At 39.2% G+C, this 13590-nt stretch overlaps 1 protein-coding gene across 6 annotated transcripts in view; it reads left to right on the top strand.

Moving 5' to 3' along the window:
- Positions 1-13590, top strand: part of ARID4B (AT-rich interaction domain 4B) — a 148963-nt gene that overhangs the window by 58844 nt on the left and 76529 nt on the right. For all 6 annotated transcript variants that reach the window (XR_009867931.1, XM_062210640.1, XM_062210639.1 and 3 more), the window contains exons 6-7: positions 3100-3179; positions 13475-13566. Coding sequence is in view for 5 of the 6 variants with exons in the window: in XM_062210640.1 (XP_062066624.1) it covers positions 3100-3179; positions 13475-13566 (172 nt within the window). In the remaining variant the exon portion in view is untranslated. The remainder of the gene's footprint in view (positions 1-3099; positions 3180-13474; positions 13567-13590) is intronic.

Below are 13590 nucleotides of genomic sequence, written 5' to 3'. Positions count from 1 at the left end.
AATTTATATTCTGTGAATGTGGGTGTACCTGTTTTCCATTTCTTGGTCATATTTGATATTACTAGTGTTTTTAAGTTTTTGGCAATTTGAACACAGTAATAACTCAGTTTTGAATTGATCTGTCCCTCCAATATTAATAGTGAGATAAAACATCTTTCCATGTTTATTGAAAGAAACATCACTTCATTTGTGTTTTCTCTGTTGTGAATTGCCAGCTGTTCTCACTGGGGCATGATTTATCTCTTACTATTTTTTAGGATATGAGTTTTTTTTCCCCGACAAGAAACCTTTTATTTAAGGTATACAAACTTCATGAATTTCATAAATACAACTTCAGGAAAATAGTGATAGTAATTCTTCCCACTGTACCCACCCTCTCACTCCCACTCCCACCCTTCTTCCTTTCCCTTCTCCTATTCCCATTCTTATTATTTTACTAAGATCTATTTTCAATTAACTTTATAAACAGAAGATTAAGTCTATACTGTGTAAAGAGTTGAACAAATAGTATTAAAAATAAAAACACTGTTCCTCAACAGTTTTCGATTTCTCTGTGAGCCACTGTTCATTCAGGAGCATGTTGTTCAGTCTCCATGTGTTTGATATGTTCTAGAGATTCTTGAGTTGTTGATTTTCAGCTTCATTCCATTGTGATCACAGGTGATGCATTGTATGATTTTCACTTTTTTTTTTTAATTTGCTGAGACTTGCATTATGGCCTGGCCTACGATCTGTCCTAGAGAAAGTTCCATGCACTGATGAGAAGAATGTGTATTCTGCAACTGTGGGATGAAAATTTCTGTAGAGCTATCTGTTAGGTCCATTTCGTCTGTAGTGTTGATGAACTCTGTTGTTTCCTTGCTGATTTTCTGTCTGATAGATCTGTCCATTGCTGAAACTAGGGTATTGAAGTCCTGCATTACTATTGTCTGAGAGTCTGTGTCTCCCTTTAGATCCATTAACAGTTCTTTTAAATAGCCAGTTGCCCTGTCACATCTTCCTGTTGAATTGATCCCTTAATCATTGCAAAGAAGGGTCCTTCTTTTATCTCTTTTAACAGTCTTTTTTTTTTTTCTGATTCAGCATTTTTTTTTTTCCCTTTTTTTTGAAAGGCAGTTAGGCAGTGAGAGAGAGAGACAGAGAGAAAGGTCTTCCTTCCATTGGTTCACCCCCCAGATGGCTGCTACGGCTGGCGTGCTGCGCCGATCCAAAGCTAGGAGCCTGGTACTTCCTCCTGGTCTCCTGTGCAGGCACAGGGCCCAAGGACCTGGGCCATCCTCCACTGCACTCCCGGGCCACAGCAGAGAGCTGGATTGGAAGAGGAGCAACCAGGACAGAATCCAGCACCCCAGCCGGGACTAGAGCCCGGGATGCCACTGCCACAGGTGGAGGATTAGCCTAGTGAGCTGTGGCGTTGGCCAACAGTCTTTTCTTTTAAAGTCTATTTTGACTGATATTAGGATGGCTACACTAGCTCCTTTTTGGTTTCTGTTAGCATGGAATATCTTTTTCCATCCTTTTACTTTGAGTTTGCATGTATATTTGTTGGTGAAATGTGTTTCTTGTAGGCAGAAAATAGATGGGTTTTGTTTTTATGTTTTCCATTTAACCAGTCTGTATGCTTTAATTGGAGAGTTGAGGACATTGACATTCAAGGTGACTATTGATAAGTAGTGACTTTGGCCCTGTCATTTTTATGGGAGATTTTTGGCTTTACCTTCTTTCATAGTGATGGCCATGCTTCTGTGTTTGTGTGTGTAACACATCCTTAAGCATCTTTTGTAAGGCTGGATGAATGGTGACAAATTCTTTCAATTTCTGTTTGTTATGGAAGGTCTTTATTTCACCTTCTTTCATAAATGAGTAATCTAGTTTTCTACACACTTTTTGAATACACTGCATTTATTCTATATCTGTTAACAGTAATTTTACTGGCACATTTTTATTTAAAATTTTTATTAAAGTTTTTTTGAGGTATAGTAAATGGACAAATAAAAGTATATAATTTTTTAAAAAAGATTTATCTGTGTCTGGAGCAACTCTTTTTTTCTTTTTTTTTTTTTTCATACATTAAAGTTAGAGTGAAGGCGAGACAGAGAAAGGTTTTCCATCTGCTGGTTCACTCCCCAAGTGGCTGCAATAGCCAGTGCTGAGCCAGACCGAAGTCAGAAGCCAGGAGCTCCATCTTGGTGTCCCACATGGGTACAGGGTCCGAAGTGTTTGGGTGATCTGCTGTTGCTTTCCCAGATGGATTAACAGGGAGCAGGGTCACATGTAGAGCAGCTGGATCATGAACTGGTGCCCATATTGTATTCTGGTGTCATAGGCGGTGGTTTTAACTGCTGTCCCACAATGCCAGCCCCAAAAGTATGTTGATTTGAGGTGTACAGTGTTGTGATTTGGTATACATATATTATGAAATGATTGTTAAATCCAAGTTAGTTAATATTTCCATCACCTTTTAGGAGACATTTCAGTACTTTTAATTGGTAGTTTTCACCTGCAGGTGAATTTGTCCACACCCACAACCCTGAAATTTTAGCATTGTCTGAAGACACTTTTTATTGTTCCACCTGGGAAGAATGTGCTACTGGTACCTGGGTAGAGGCTAGGATGCTATTAAACATCCTGTCATGCACAGGACAAAGTGCTAAGGTTGAGAAACACTGCTTTAAATAATGAAATGCAATCATATTTTAGGGACAGTCTGATACATATATTTGTAATCTTTCTGTCTCATAGGTAAATCTGTCAGTATTTTATCAGTAGAAAAAGTTACCTTGCTTTTCCTATCTTGAGAAAGGTTAATTAGCATTTAAATGGTTTCCTCTTGAGATGCCAACTTTTTTTATTTGCTATTTCTTATTTTAGAGAAGATGTTTTCATTTCAGGTACATTTCTTTTCCACTACAAAATGGAAAAGATAATGTAATAACTCTGTAGTTGAACTCATTCATTAAAAACATGAAATGTGAACAGAATTCCAAATGTAATCTTAAACAGTAGGTCTATTTGTCCTTGGAAAATTAAGTTATAATTTCTGTAACCTTGTTAGTCTGAAAAATCTTCAGTAGCTTTCATTTTTACCTCCTCTTGCAGTTTTTGATGATGGAGATGAGAAGACACTGAGGCGATCTTCACTTTGCCTAAAAGGAGAGAGGCATTTTGCTGAAAGTGAAGTAAGTAATCACTTAGCAAATGAACATGTCAATATTTTGTATTGAGGCAAGTAAATTTCTGCTTTCTCAGCACAATCAACTTACTTGTTAATCAGGAAAATTCATTAATACATGATATCATTATGTAATCTATGAAACCAGTTTTAGACCTTGCTTTTCAGTACCAGATTTTATCTTTTATTTTAACATTTTTCCACAAAGAAAATTAAATGTGCCTGCTTAATGGTTTTTAAACAGCTTTTATCTATTGTTTAGTTTATAAATAAGTGTTGAAAAAAATGTGATTTGTAATCTGCTTGTACCCTGTCTGAAGATGTATAGATATTACATAGCATTCTCAACTAATGAACATTGTTACAGCCTCTTCTCAAAGAATCCCTTCCTAGTTTAGTCTCTTCTATTCTTCTTTATCCTTTTAGTTGATTCAGTTTTCTTCATAATAGTTATCACACCTTTATCTATCTTTCTGTCTATCCATCATCCATCATCCATCCATCCATCCATCCATCTGGGTGATTGTCTGCCTTACTCACTAGAATCTGTCATGTGGCAAGGACTTTGTGTTTCTTCTTCACCACTTTGTTCCTAGTTCCTGCCTGGCAAAGAGTAGGAACTGAATAAATTTTATTTGGATGACTAAATGAAGAACTTATATTTTCCAGGGACTTGGCTAAGTGCTTTACTTACATCATCACATTTGTGACATTATGAGATAGTTCTGGTTTTTTTCCTCAACTTACAATTGAGAAACTGTTGGCCAGAGCTAGTTCTCAAATCAGCACTTTCTAGCACCAAAGCCATGATCTTAAATTGGAAGATGTTAGTAAGAGTGGAACAAGGTGAGCATTCACACTACTAGCTAAGATGCCACTTGGGATAACCACATCCCTTTTCAGAGTTCCTAGGTTCAAGTCCCTGTTCTTTCTCAATTCCAACCTCCTACAAATGTGCACCTTGGGAGACAGCAGTGATGGCCTATATGGTTAGATCCCTGTCACCCATGTGGCAGACTTGATTTGCGTTTCTGACACCTGACTTGGGTCTGGCTCAGCTCCAGCTGTTGCTGATATTTGGGAAATGAGCCAGTGGCTGGGAAATCCATCTGTTGGTCTTGATTTCTTATCCCTGTTTTAAAAACAAAACAAGGAGGCCAGCATTGTGGCATAGTGAGTTAAGCTCGTCGCCTGCAGTGCCGGCATTCCATATAGGTGCCGGTTTGAGTCCTGGCTGCTCCACTTCTGATCTAGCTCTCTGCTATGGCCTGGTAAAGCAGTGGAAAGTGGCCGAAGTCCTTGGGCCCCTGCACCTGCGTGGGAAGACCCGGAGGAAGCTCCTGGCTTAGGATTGGTGCAGCTCTGGCCTTTGCTGCCAAGTCAGGAGTGAACCAGTCGATGGAAGACCCTTTTTTTTCCTCTGCCCCCTCTTTTCTCTCTGTGTGACTCTGACTTTCAAATAAAAATAAATAACTCTTAAAAAACAAAGTCACAAAGTTTTAAAACTCAGTAGGTTACAATTCAGAATTGTAAAAAATAGTGTTATCAATGATATAATCTCTAGTCCAATCTATTAAATATTAATGTATACTATGGCTGAAATATGATTTCTGTTTTTCTAGTCACTATTTAGAGAACAGTATTTCTTTGGGGATATTTTAATATTTATTATTCTTTGGGGCTTTTTGTTTGAATATTTTTGCTCCTTTAATTACTAAATTCCTATTTAATTTCAGAATTTGGGGTAGATTCTTTGTATTATGATTCCAATTTCATTTTCTGCTTCCTGTATTTCTGCTTTATTAAATTACTTCTATTTCCATATTTTGGTTCAGATGTTCTTGTGATTCTTGCTAAGCCCTGAGCCACTTGTTGGGATGTTTCTTAAGACGCCTAGAAATGCTTCATTCTCCATATAATGGCTTCTGTGAGCTGTCTGCCAGAATCTGATCTCTTTATCCTTTGATCCTGTTGTACTTTTTACTTATTCTTGTTTTGTGATCTTTTATTATTTTTCTTATTTTCTCTATAGTATAGGATTTTAAGCTGTTTTGAAGAATAAATGTATTTTTCTTATATTGATAAACTGTTCTTTTTCCCATCAGTGTTTTCTGAATAAAAACCTTCAATAAATATGTTGAATTATTATAGAGGTTTAAATTTAGGGACAATGATGAAGTAGCAATTCTGAGTGTATGTAATTGTTATGTATTGTGTATGTAATTTAATTTTCCTTATGTAGCACATCTACATAATGATAGTGAATACTTGACTTGATTTTTTACGTAAGTGAATGCAGGCTTCATATTTGATCCAGAGAAATATCTAATATATTAATTTTTATTTTAACTAGGGAATTTTAAGTTGGAATGGTTCAAAACATAGTTGTGGTATAATGGCAAAAGAAATGTGAACAAATAACCATGTGTCCTTTGTACCTTCAAGGAGGCTCATTGTGACCTTATGTGTCTATGTAGTTATTCACTTTGTGGCTTGCTGGGGAGAAATTTGGATATTGGTGTATGATTCTTTAATGTCCTTTCTGTATTCCAGGCGCTATGCACTGGAACACACTGGGACACAAGGATAAACCATGTAGACATGAATATATTATCTTCACTCGTTGGAGGAGAAAAAGCACTAATTACAAGGTGTCCGGTGCATAACAAATCTTCCCAGGCAGACGAATCAATTCATTCACAAGCTTTTATTGGGATTCCACTCCTGGGCGAGGTTCCCCGGTACCAACAGAGCAGGGGCCCAGGAAGTCGCATGTCAGAGGATGGGAGGGCTCCTTTTATAGATTCAGGGCATGGGGGTTAAAGGTTGAGGTGGGACTGATCCTCATTGGTTGACCTTTAGGCACCCGCGGGGACCTTGACAAGGACTTTTCTTTCCCGGAAGTACAGGTAGAGACTCTCCATTCCCAGAAGTATAGGCCTTCCCTCCTTGCAGATCCCAAAGCTACCATCCCGACCTTTTGATGATAGGAAAGGGGGCGACGATGAGTCAGTCTCTCTGGCTACTTCCTGCTGACTGGGGATGTTGTCTACAGGGGCCCACTGTGGGTATCTTGGAGCTCCGCAGGGACAGGCATGTATGGATGGAGAAGCATCTGGTTGACTGCCTGGTTGCTGAAGGCCTTGGTTCATTCCATTATCACCTACTGTAAACACTTAAACAGATACTGTAGTATACAAGTCAGGGTGAGAATAGCAACCGATGATCCTAAGAGTGGCATTAACCAGGTAATGAAAGGATTTCATAGAGAGGAAATGAGGGGGGTCTCTGGACCCTTGTGAGGATTGTTTGATGGATGTGGTTTAAATCTGATCCCAGCCAAGACTGGGAGAAAGGCCACTCAACTTTTGCAGCTAGAGGGGTTTGTTTGTAGAGAAATTCTGAATAATTATACAACATTAAGTAGAGGAGAGGACCATCAATACGCACAGGTTGGGAGCAGACCCATTGATGTTAGAGTAGAGGTTATTACTACAAAGGAATGAGACCCAAGTGGGCTAGACAGGGTCTAGAACAAAGGACGGAGTCATTATTAGAGGACCCAAGAAAGATACTATCTAAGACACAACTAAGTTTTCTGATTGAGAGGCAAACAGAACCTGACAGAAGGGGCTTGATGATAATCTGGTGGGCTTTAGACTTTGTAAGTTAAGAGGCCCAGACCTATCTATTCACACAGGGTACATCCTAAGGGAGGTGTGAGCCTCCTTGGGGAAGGCACCCTGTTGACTTCCATTACCTAGCTGGCCTGGGAGGAGAGCTGGCCAGGTAAAGGCAGGTGGCATCTCTAACAGGAAATTTACAGCTCTGCCTGCAATGTTGCTGACCCTACTTGGCCGTCCCCTCAGCTGTGGTGGTCACTTTGGAAGTTGGGCTGAGTGAAGGGCTTTTCAGCTTAGAACCAATAAGATTCGTGGCTCTGACCTGAAGTCCTTCAACTCCAGGGCAGGTCCACTTTCAGAGATCTAACTCTTGGCTGGCAGAGCTGCCAGGGCTCTTCATAAGCTGACTTCTGAAGCCCAGGCTTACCACATTGAAAGCCACTGCAGTGGACTGGCCTGTTGGGTCTCCCTGATGGCAGATCACTGTACAGACCAGTCTTTAATAGGCTGCCACCTATCTTCACATTTCTGATGCCTAGTTTTCTTTTCCTCCTAATTTTTGTTAAAGCAGACCAGAGGATGCAAGTCAAGGGGATGCTTAAGTCCCACCTCTAATTTTTGTGGCCTAGACTAGAAGTCTATAGTCACAGGCATGTTGTGATAGTGGTTTATGTTGAGGTAGATAATGCCCATGAGGAAGGAAAGCTATGTCCTTACTTTAAAACTTTCTCTCCCTTTGGTCTGAAAGGGAGGTTTTCCCTATTTACTTCACTGATGACAAAGTAAATCTAGCTGTGAAATTATAATTTAAGCTTTCATTTTGGCTATACTATTATTACAGAAAATGTTAGCCATCCCTTTTATAAGATCCAAAAATCAAATTGTGCATATTGGAGAGTCCTACAGAATAGAATTAGTTTCCTACCTTGAAGAGAATAGAGAAATGAAAGAACATGTTGGGCTTACAATAGAGAAATGGGGGTACCAGTCCCAGATCACTTACTGACAATAGCAATATCAAATGAAAACTTAGAAAGCAGTTTCAATCATTAGATAACAACTTAAGAAAACATTTACCAGAAGGTCCAATGCCTTCTATAAATTTTAAGAATCATGTATTTGAAAACATCTCTTAAATATCTAACATAGTGTAGCTTGTTTAACCAGTAAACTTAAACACAAACATATAAAGTGTTTTTAGTTTCTTTCTACCACCAAGTTTAAAACATATGATACAGAGATGCAGGTCACATGAATTAAAATGTATCTTTGATTAATTTTAGCAGCTTAAATTTATGGGCAATCTTATCTATAAGCCAATTAAAATAAAACTCTTAATAAATATTCCCATGTAGGCATACAATATGTGTACACATATAACAACATAATAGACCAATATAGCAGTTTTAATAGCTTTTTTAAAAAATCTAACTGCTTTTTGTAAATTACCAATTGATTCAAATTACTTTTTGTTCTTAGTAACCTCAGTTAACCATACTTTCTCTCAGTTGGTATCTTTAATACATTATTGGCTTCATCTGTTTACAGAGCCATCCCAAAGTACTCAATACAATAGATGTGGCTGGAAAAAGTTCATTGGAACCTATAGGAGAAAAGCTAAACACAGAACCAATGCTTTAGTTTTATGAGCAGCAAATCTGATATACAAAACTGTGGATAACAAAAGACTTTAAGTTGCCACGTTTAAAATTATAAACTCATTAACCAACAAGAGGCACTTGCTTACTTCACACAGTATTTTTGAAAGCACCTGTAGGATTTTACAAAGCATTTAACTCTTTTAGGCCTCTGGGGCTTTCTCATTAAGGTAAGTATAAATATAGGCCTTCCCTCCTTGCAAAGCTACCACTAATCATAAATCAAAAATATTTTAAAATTTTATTTTGCTCTGTTAAGCCATTGTCAAGAATATTTATAATAGAGGAATTTAATCTACCATCTATATACCTTTTACTTTATCTGATATTTTTGAGGAACTGGTTTTAATTTTTTTGAGAAACTACTCATAGTATTATTTGGTGTAATGACTTTGGACTTTGAGAGGAAAACCATGTTGTACTGGCAGCATTTTGGGTCCCCAGTACCATTAATAGGGTACATGCTTAAACAAAGACTTGGAAGTCCTAGATTTTTGTGATAAGAGATCATAATAGCATTTAATCAGTGAAAATTCCAACACCAAAATCACTAATTCTAGCCATAACCAGCTTGGTAGGTTTGTTACCCACTACTTCACATCTGTAGAATAGTGTCAGAATTTCTATTGAAAAGTGGATTGTCATCTGGTATTCTCTGTGCATTTATTCCATGCAACTGAAAACTAAAGAAAGGTTAGATAAAATCCCAGTTCCATATTTTCTACAGCCCATTTTAGGTACCAGGCCTATAGAGATTTTCCTCTCAGATCTGCGGAATTTTCTTTGTCCCTTTAATGTAGCTGCCAGTCTTCTCTGGTTATTGCCCCTTAGGTATAAAACACAATAATTTATACCCCACTGCAAGTCTTTTTTCTGTCCTGAAATATAGAGGTTCTTGCTTTTCTGGACATGGGTTGAGCCAGTGATAGAGATACTGCTTCTTATTGTTTTAACTCTTCATACATACTAGGGAAAGGCTTTGGTCTCTTGTTTCAAAATTACTTTTAAGTGGGTCCTAAACAACTCAGAAATTTTCTTTCCTGTAACAAGTGAAATGACTAACACATACTTAAAATAGAAATCACAAAACATCATAGGAGTCTCTGCTTTCAAGAGAGCAATCTTAATTTTTTTTTGTGGGAAGAGGGAATTTTAATCCATATGTTAGCTTGGCAGCAGGTGAATTCAGATCCAGTATATTTTTGCTGTTTCCCTCAAATTTTGAAATTCTTACTCATGGGGTGCATAATTTAGAGTTAATGACAAGTAGCTTTTTTCTAAAAAAGAGTTTCTGTTAGGCATGTATTGTGTTTGTGACAACTTTTATCTCTGGATTATTATTATTATTATTATTATTTTTTGAGATTTAAAAAGCAAAATTTATTAGTGTCAAGGACCTCCTGGCACTGGGGTTTTTAAATACAATTTCGAAGAAAAAAAAATTGACAGTCATATTGATATTCAGTTACTCACAGGGATTAAAAAAAACCCAAAGACCTGATTTGCAGTCTTTTATCCTATCTGGCTTACTCAAGATAAAACAAAAAACCATCCAAAAGAGTGGGATAGGTAACTTGTTTTCACAATAAACTGTGAGCTCCCTTGCTATTCTCATGGAAAATTTGGAGATTCCTAAGGAGGGCAGACATTCTGTTCTTGCTAAAGATAACCTTTTGAGGGTCAGCAAGTATTCTACACCTCAAACTCCACTGGGACCACACTGACTGCCTATTAACCCATCTAACTCCTCACATTTCTCCCTCAAGAAGAAAGGACCTTAACATCTGTTAGGGAGACTGGGTGGTGATATGATGATTGCTCTGGCTGTTTCATGCTGAAAAGGGGCATCACTGGGAAGGGCAGTCAAGACTGGGTTCCAGCAAGAGGTGGCTTCTCAGTAGGAGGTAGCTTCTCAAGGGGGAGGCAGTGCCAGCTTACAGAAACTGCTTCCGTGGCAGGTTTAATGTGCATGTCCACCTAGAATTTCACTGTAACAAGTCTGGAGAATCAAATCTAATAAGCAATTTAAACTCTAAAACTAAGGACAGAGTCATTAGTAGAGGACCTAAAAAAAGGTGCTGTCTACACCACGAGCATTGAGAAGCAAATAGAAACTGACTGAAGGGGCCTGATAACAATCAAGTGGGCTAATGCCTAGCCAGATATGAGGTCCAGAACTGTCTTTTCACATGTGGTACTGGAAGAGACATAAGGGAGGTGTGAACCTCCTTAGGGATGGCACCCTGCTGACTTCCATTACCTAGCTGGCTTGGGAGGAGAGCTGGCTTGAACAGAGGCAGGTGGCATCTCTAATAGGAAATTTAGTTCCTGCCTGCAATGTAGCGGACTCTGCTTGGCCATCCCCTTGACAGCAGTGGTGACTTTGGAAACTAGGCTGAGTGAAGAGCTTTTCAGTTTAGAGCCAGCAAGGCCTGTGGCTCTGACCTGGAGTCCTTTGACTCCAGGGCAGTTCCGTTTCCAATGACCCAACTCCTGACTGAAGAGCTGCCAGGGCTCTCCACAAGCTGAATTCTGTCCAGATATTTTCTAAATACCTGCTTTAAAGTTTCATGTGTATGGGGTTAGGGACTTTGTCCTATAAAAATTAAAATATTTGCCTACTTTTTGAAGGACTCAATTTTTATTTAGTCCTTTATGGCCAGTACCTTTGTCCTCTATCAGATTCTTTATTGTTGGAATCATATATCTTAAATACATTATTATATTCTAATAAATTGTGCAAAAAATATTGTTAATATGCTTCCCTTTTCCACAAATATAGTTAATAATTGTTTTGAACAAGCTTTTCTGAGTTCAAAAAGTAAAAGTTAAGGTGTGGCCACATAGTTGAGCAGTTAATATACCAGTCAGGATGTATGCATCCCATATCCAAGTACCTGACTATTCATTCTGGCTTCCTGCTAATGCAGATACTAGGAAGCAGTGGTGATGGCTCAAGTAGTGGGGTTCTTGCTATTCACCTGGGAGACCTGGATTGAGTTCTTGGCTCCTGACTTTGGCCTAGGCCTGTTGTGGCTGTTAGAAGCATTTGGGAAGGAAATGAGCAGATAGGAGCTGTCTGTCTCTGTTTCTCTTTCTGTCTCTCTGTCTCTCAAACAAACATTTTTTAAAAAATAACGGTTAAGGGCCTGGCGCTGTGGCATAGTAGGCTAAGCCTCTGCCTACAGCACTGGCATCCTATATGGGTGCCAGTTCATGTCCTGGTTGCCCCTCTTCCGATCCAGCTATCTGCTTGTAGCCTGGGAAAGCAGTGGAAGATGGCCCAAATGTTTGGGTCCCTGCACCCATGTGGGAGACCCAAACTTTGGTTGGGGCCAGCTCACACCATTGCTGCCATCTGGGGAGTGGACCAGCAGATGGAAGACCTTTCTCTGTCTTTTCCTCTCTGTCTATAACTCTGCCTCTCAAGTAAATAATTTTTTAAAGGAAAAGCTAAAACATTTATTTTAAATTATTAGCATTAGTTTTGTTTTAGATGCCTGATTATTTGAAAGGCAAAGTTACAGGGAGGCAGAGGCAGAAGCAGAGAGAGACAGAGATATTCCCATCCTCTGGTTCACTCCCCAAATGGCCACAATGGCCAGAGCTGGGCCGATCAGAAGCCAGGAACCAGGAGCTTCTTCCGGGTCTCCCACGTGGTTGCAGGGGAGCAAGCAGTTGGTCTATCTTCTGGTGCTTTGCCAAGACATAGCAGAGAGCTGGATCGAAAGTAGAGCAGCCAGGTCTCAAACTGGCGCCCATATTGCAGGTGGTAGCTTTATGCACTGTGCTACAACGCCTGTGCCTAGATTTTCTTTTAAAGATATTTATTACATAAATGTTTGTAAAGTGGGGCCAGTGCTGTGGCCCAGCAAGTAAAGTTTGCCGCCTATACCAGCATCCCATATGGGCGTCAGTTCAAGTCGGCTGCTCTTCATCCGATCCAGCTCTCTGCTATGGCCTGGGAAAGCACTGGAAGATGGCCCAAATTCTTGGATCCCTGCACCTGTGTGGGAGTCCCAGAAAGAAGCTCTTGGCTCCTGGCTTTGGATCAGCACAACTCCAGCTGTTTCGCTCATTTGGGGAGTGAACCAACAGATAGAAGACCTCTCTACCTTTCAAATAAATAAATCTTTTTTTTTTTTTTTAAACCTAAATGTAAAGTAATAATATAGCCAGTTTGAGGACTTTTATTATTAAGTTTTTGTTGCTTATCTTGATAATGTTACCTTGTTAGTTATTAAGAATTTTATTGGCTGGCGCCGCAGCTCAATAGGCTAATCCTCCACCTGCGGCGCTGGCACCCCGGGTTCTAGTCCCGGTCGTGGTGCCGGATTCTGTCCCGGTTGCTCCTCTTCCAGGCCAGCTCTCTGCTATGGCCCGGGAAGGCAGTGGAGGATGGCCCAAGTCCTTGGGCCCTGCACCTGCATGGGAGACCAGGAGAAGCACCTGGCTTCTGGCTTTGGATCAGCGCAGTGCGCCGGCTGCAGCATGCTGGCCGCAGTGGCCATTGAAGGGTGAACCAACGGCAAAGGAAGACTTTTCTCTGTCTCTCTCTCTCTCTCACTGTCTACTCTGCCTGTCAAAAAAAAAAAAAGAATTTTATTTTGGGGATTATGATTCCCTGTGTACAAAAAGAAATCTGAGTTGTGGTTGACCTGGGATTTCTAGGTCTTTTAAAAAAAGGTATGTTATCTCTCACATGAGATTTGTTTTATTTTGTGTTTTAATCATTCTCAGATTCTTTCAACCTTCAAGTAGGCAATGAATCATCTATAGGGAGCTGTCAACATATTTTAATTTTTTTTAGTAATAGGTGCAATAATCTTTTCTTTAAGTTTTTTGAAACTTAGAATTTTCTATTTTTAGTCAAGTTTTATTTTAGCCTTCCTTTGGGGAAACTTTTAATTTCAAAATATGATGCTTTAAGATATGAACATATTCTTAAACTGCTTTTATTTAAAAAGAAGAAAATACTTGCAAGGTAATACATTTTGATGGGTTTATGTTCTTACCCACAGACATTAGACCAGCTTCCACTCACCAATCCTGAGCATTTTGGTACTCCAGTCATAGGAAAGAAAACAAATAGAGGAAGAAGATCTAATCATATGTAAGTCCTTTTTCCCATTAGTTG

This window comes from Lepus europaeus, chromosome 14, assembly GCF_033115175.1.
Source record: "Lepus europaeus isolate LE1 chromosome 14, mLepTim1.pri, whole genome shotgun sequence".
Taxonomy (NCBI): domain Eukaryota; kingdom Metazoa; phylum Chordata; class Mammalia; order Lagomorpha; family Leporidae; genus Lepus; species Lepus europaeus.
The sequence above is the reverse complement of the archived record's forward strand: the minus strand, read 5'-3'. Positions and strand labels throughout refer to the sequence as shown.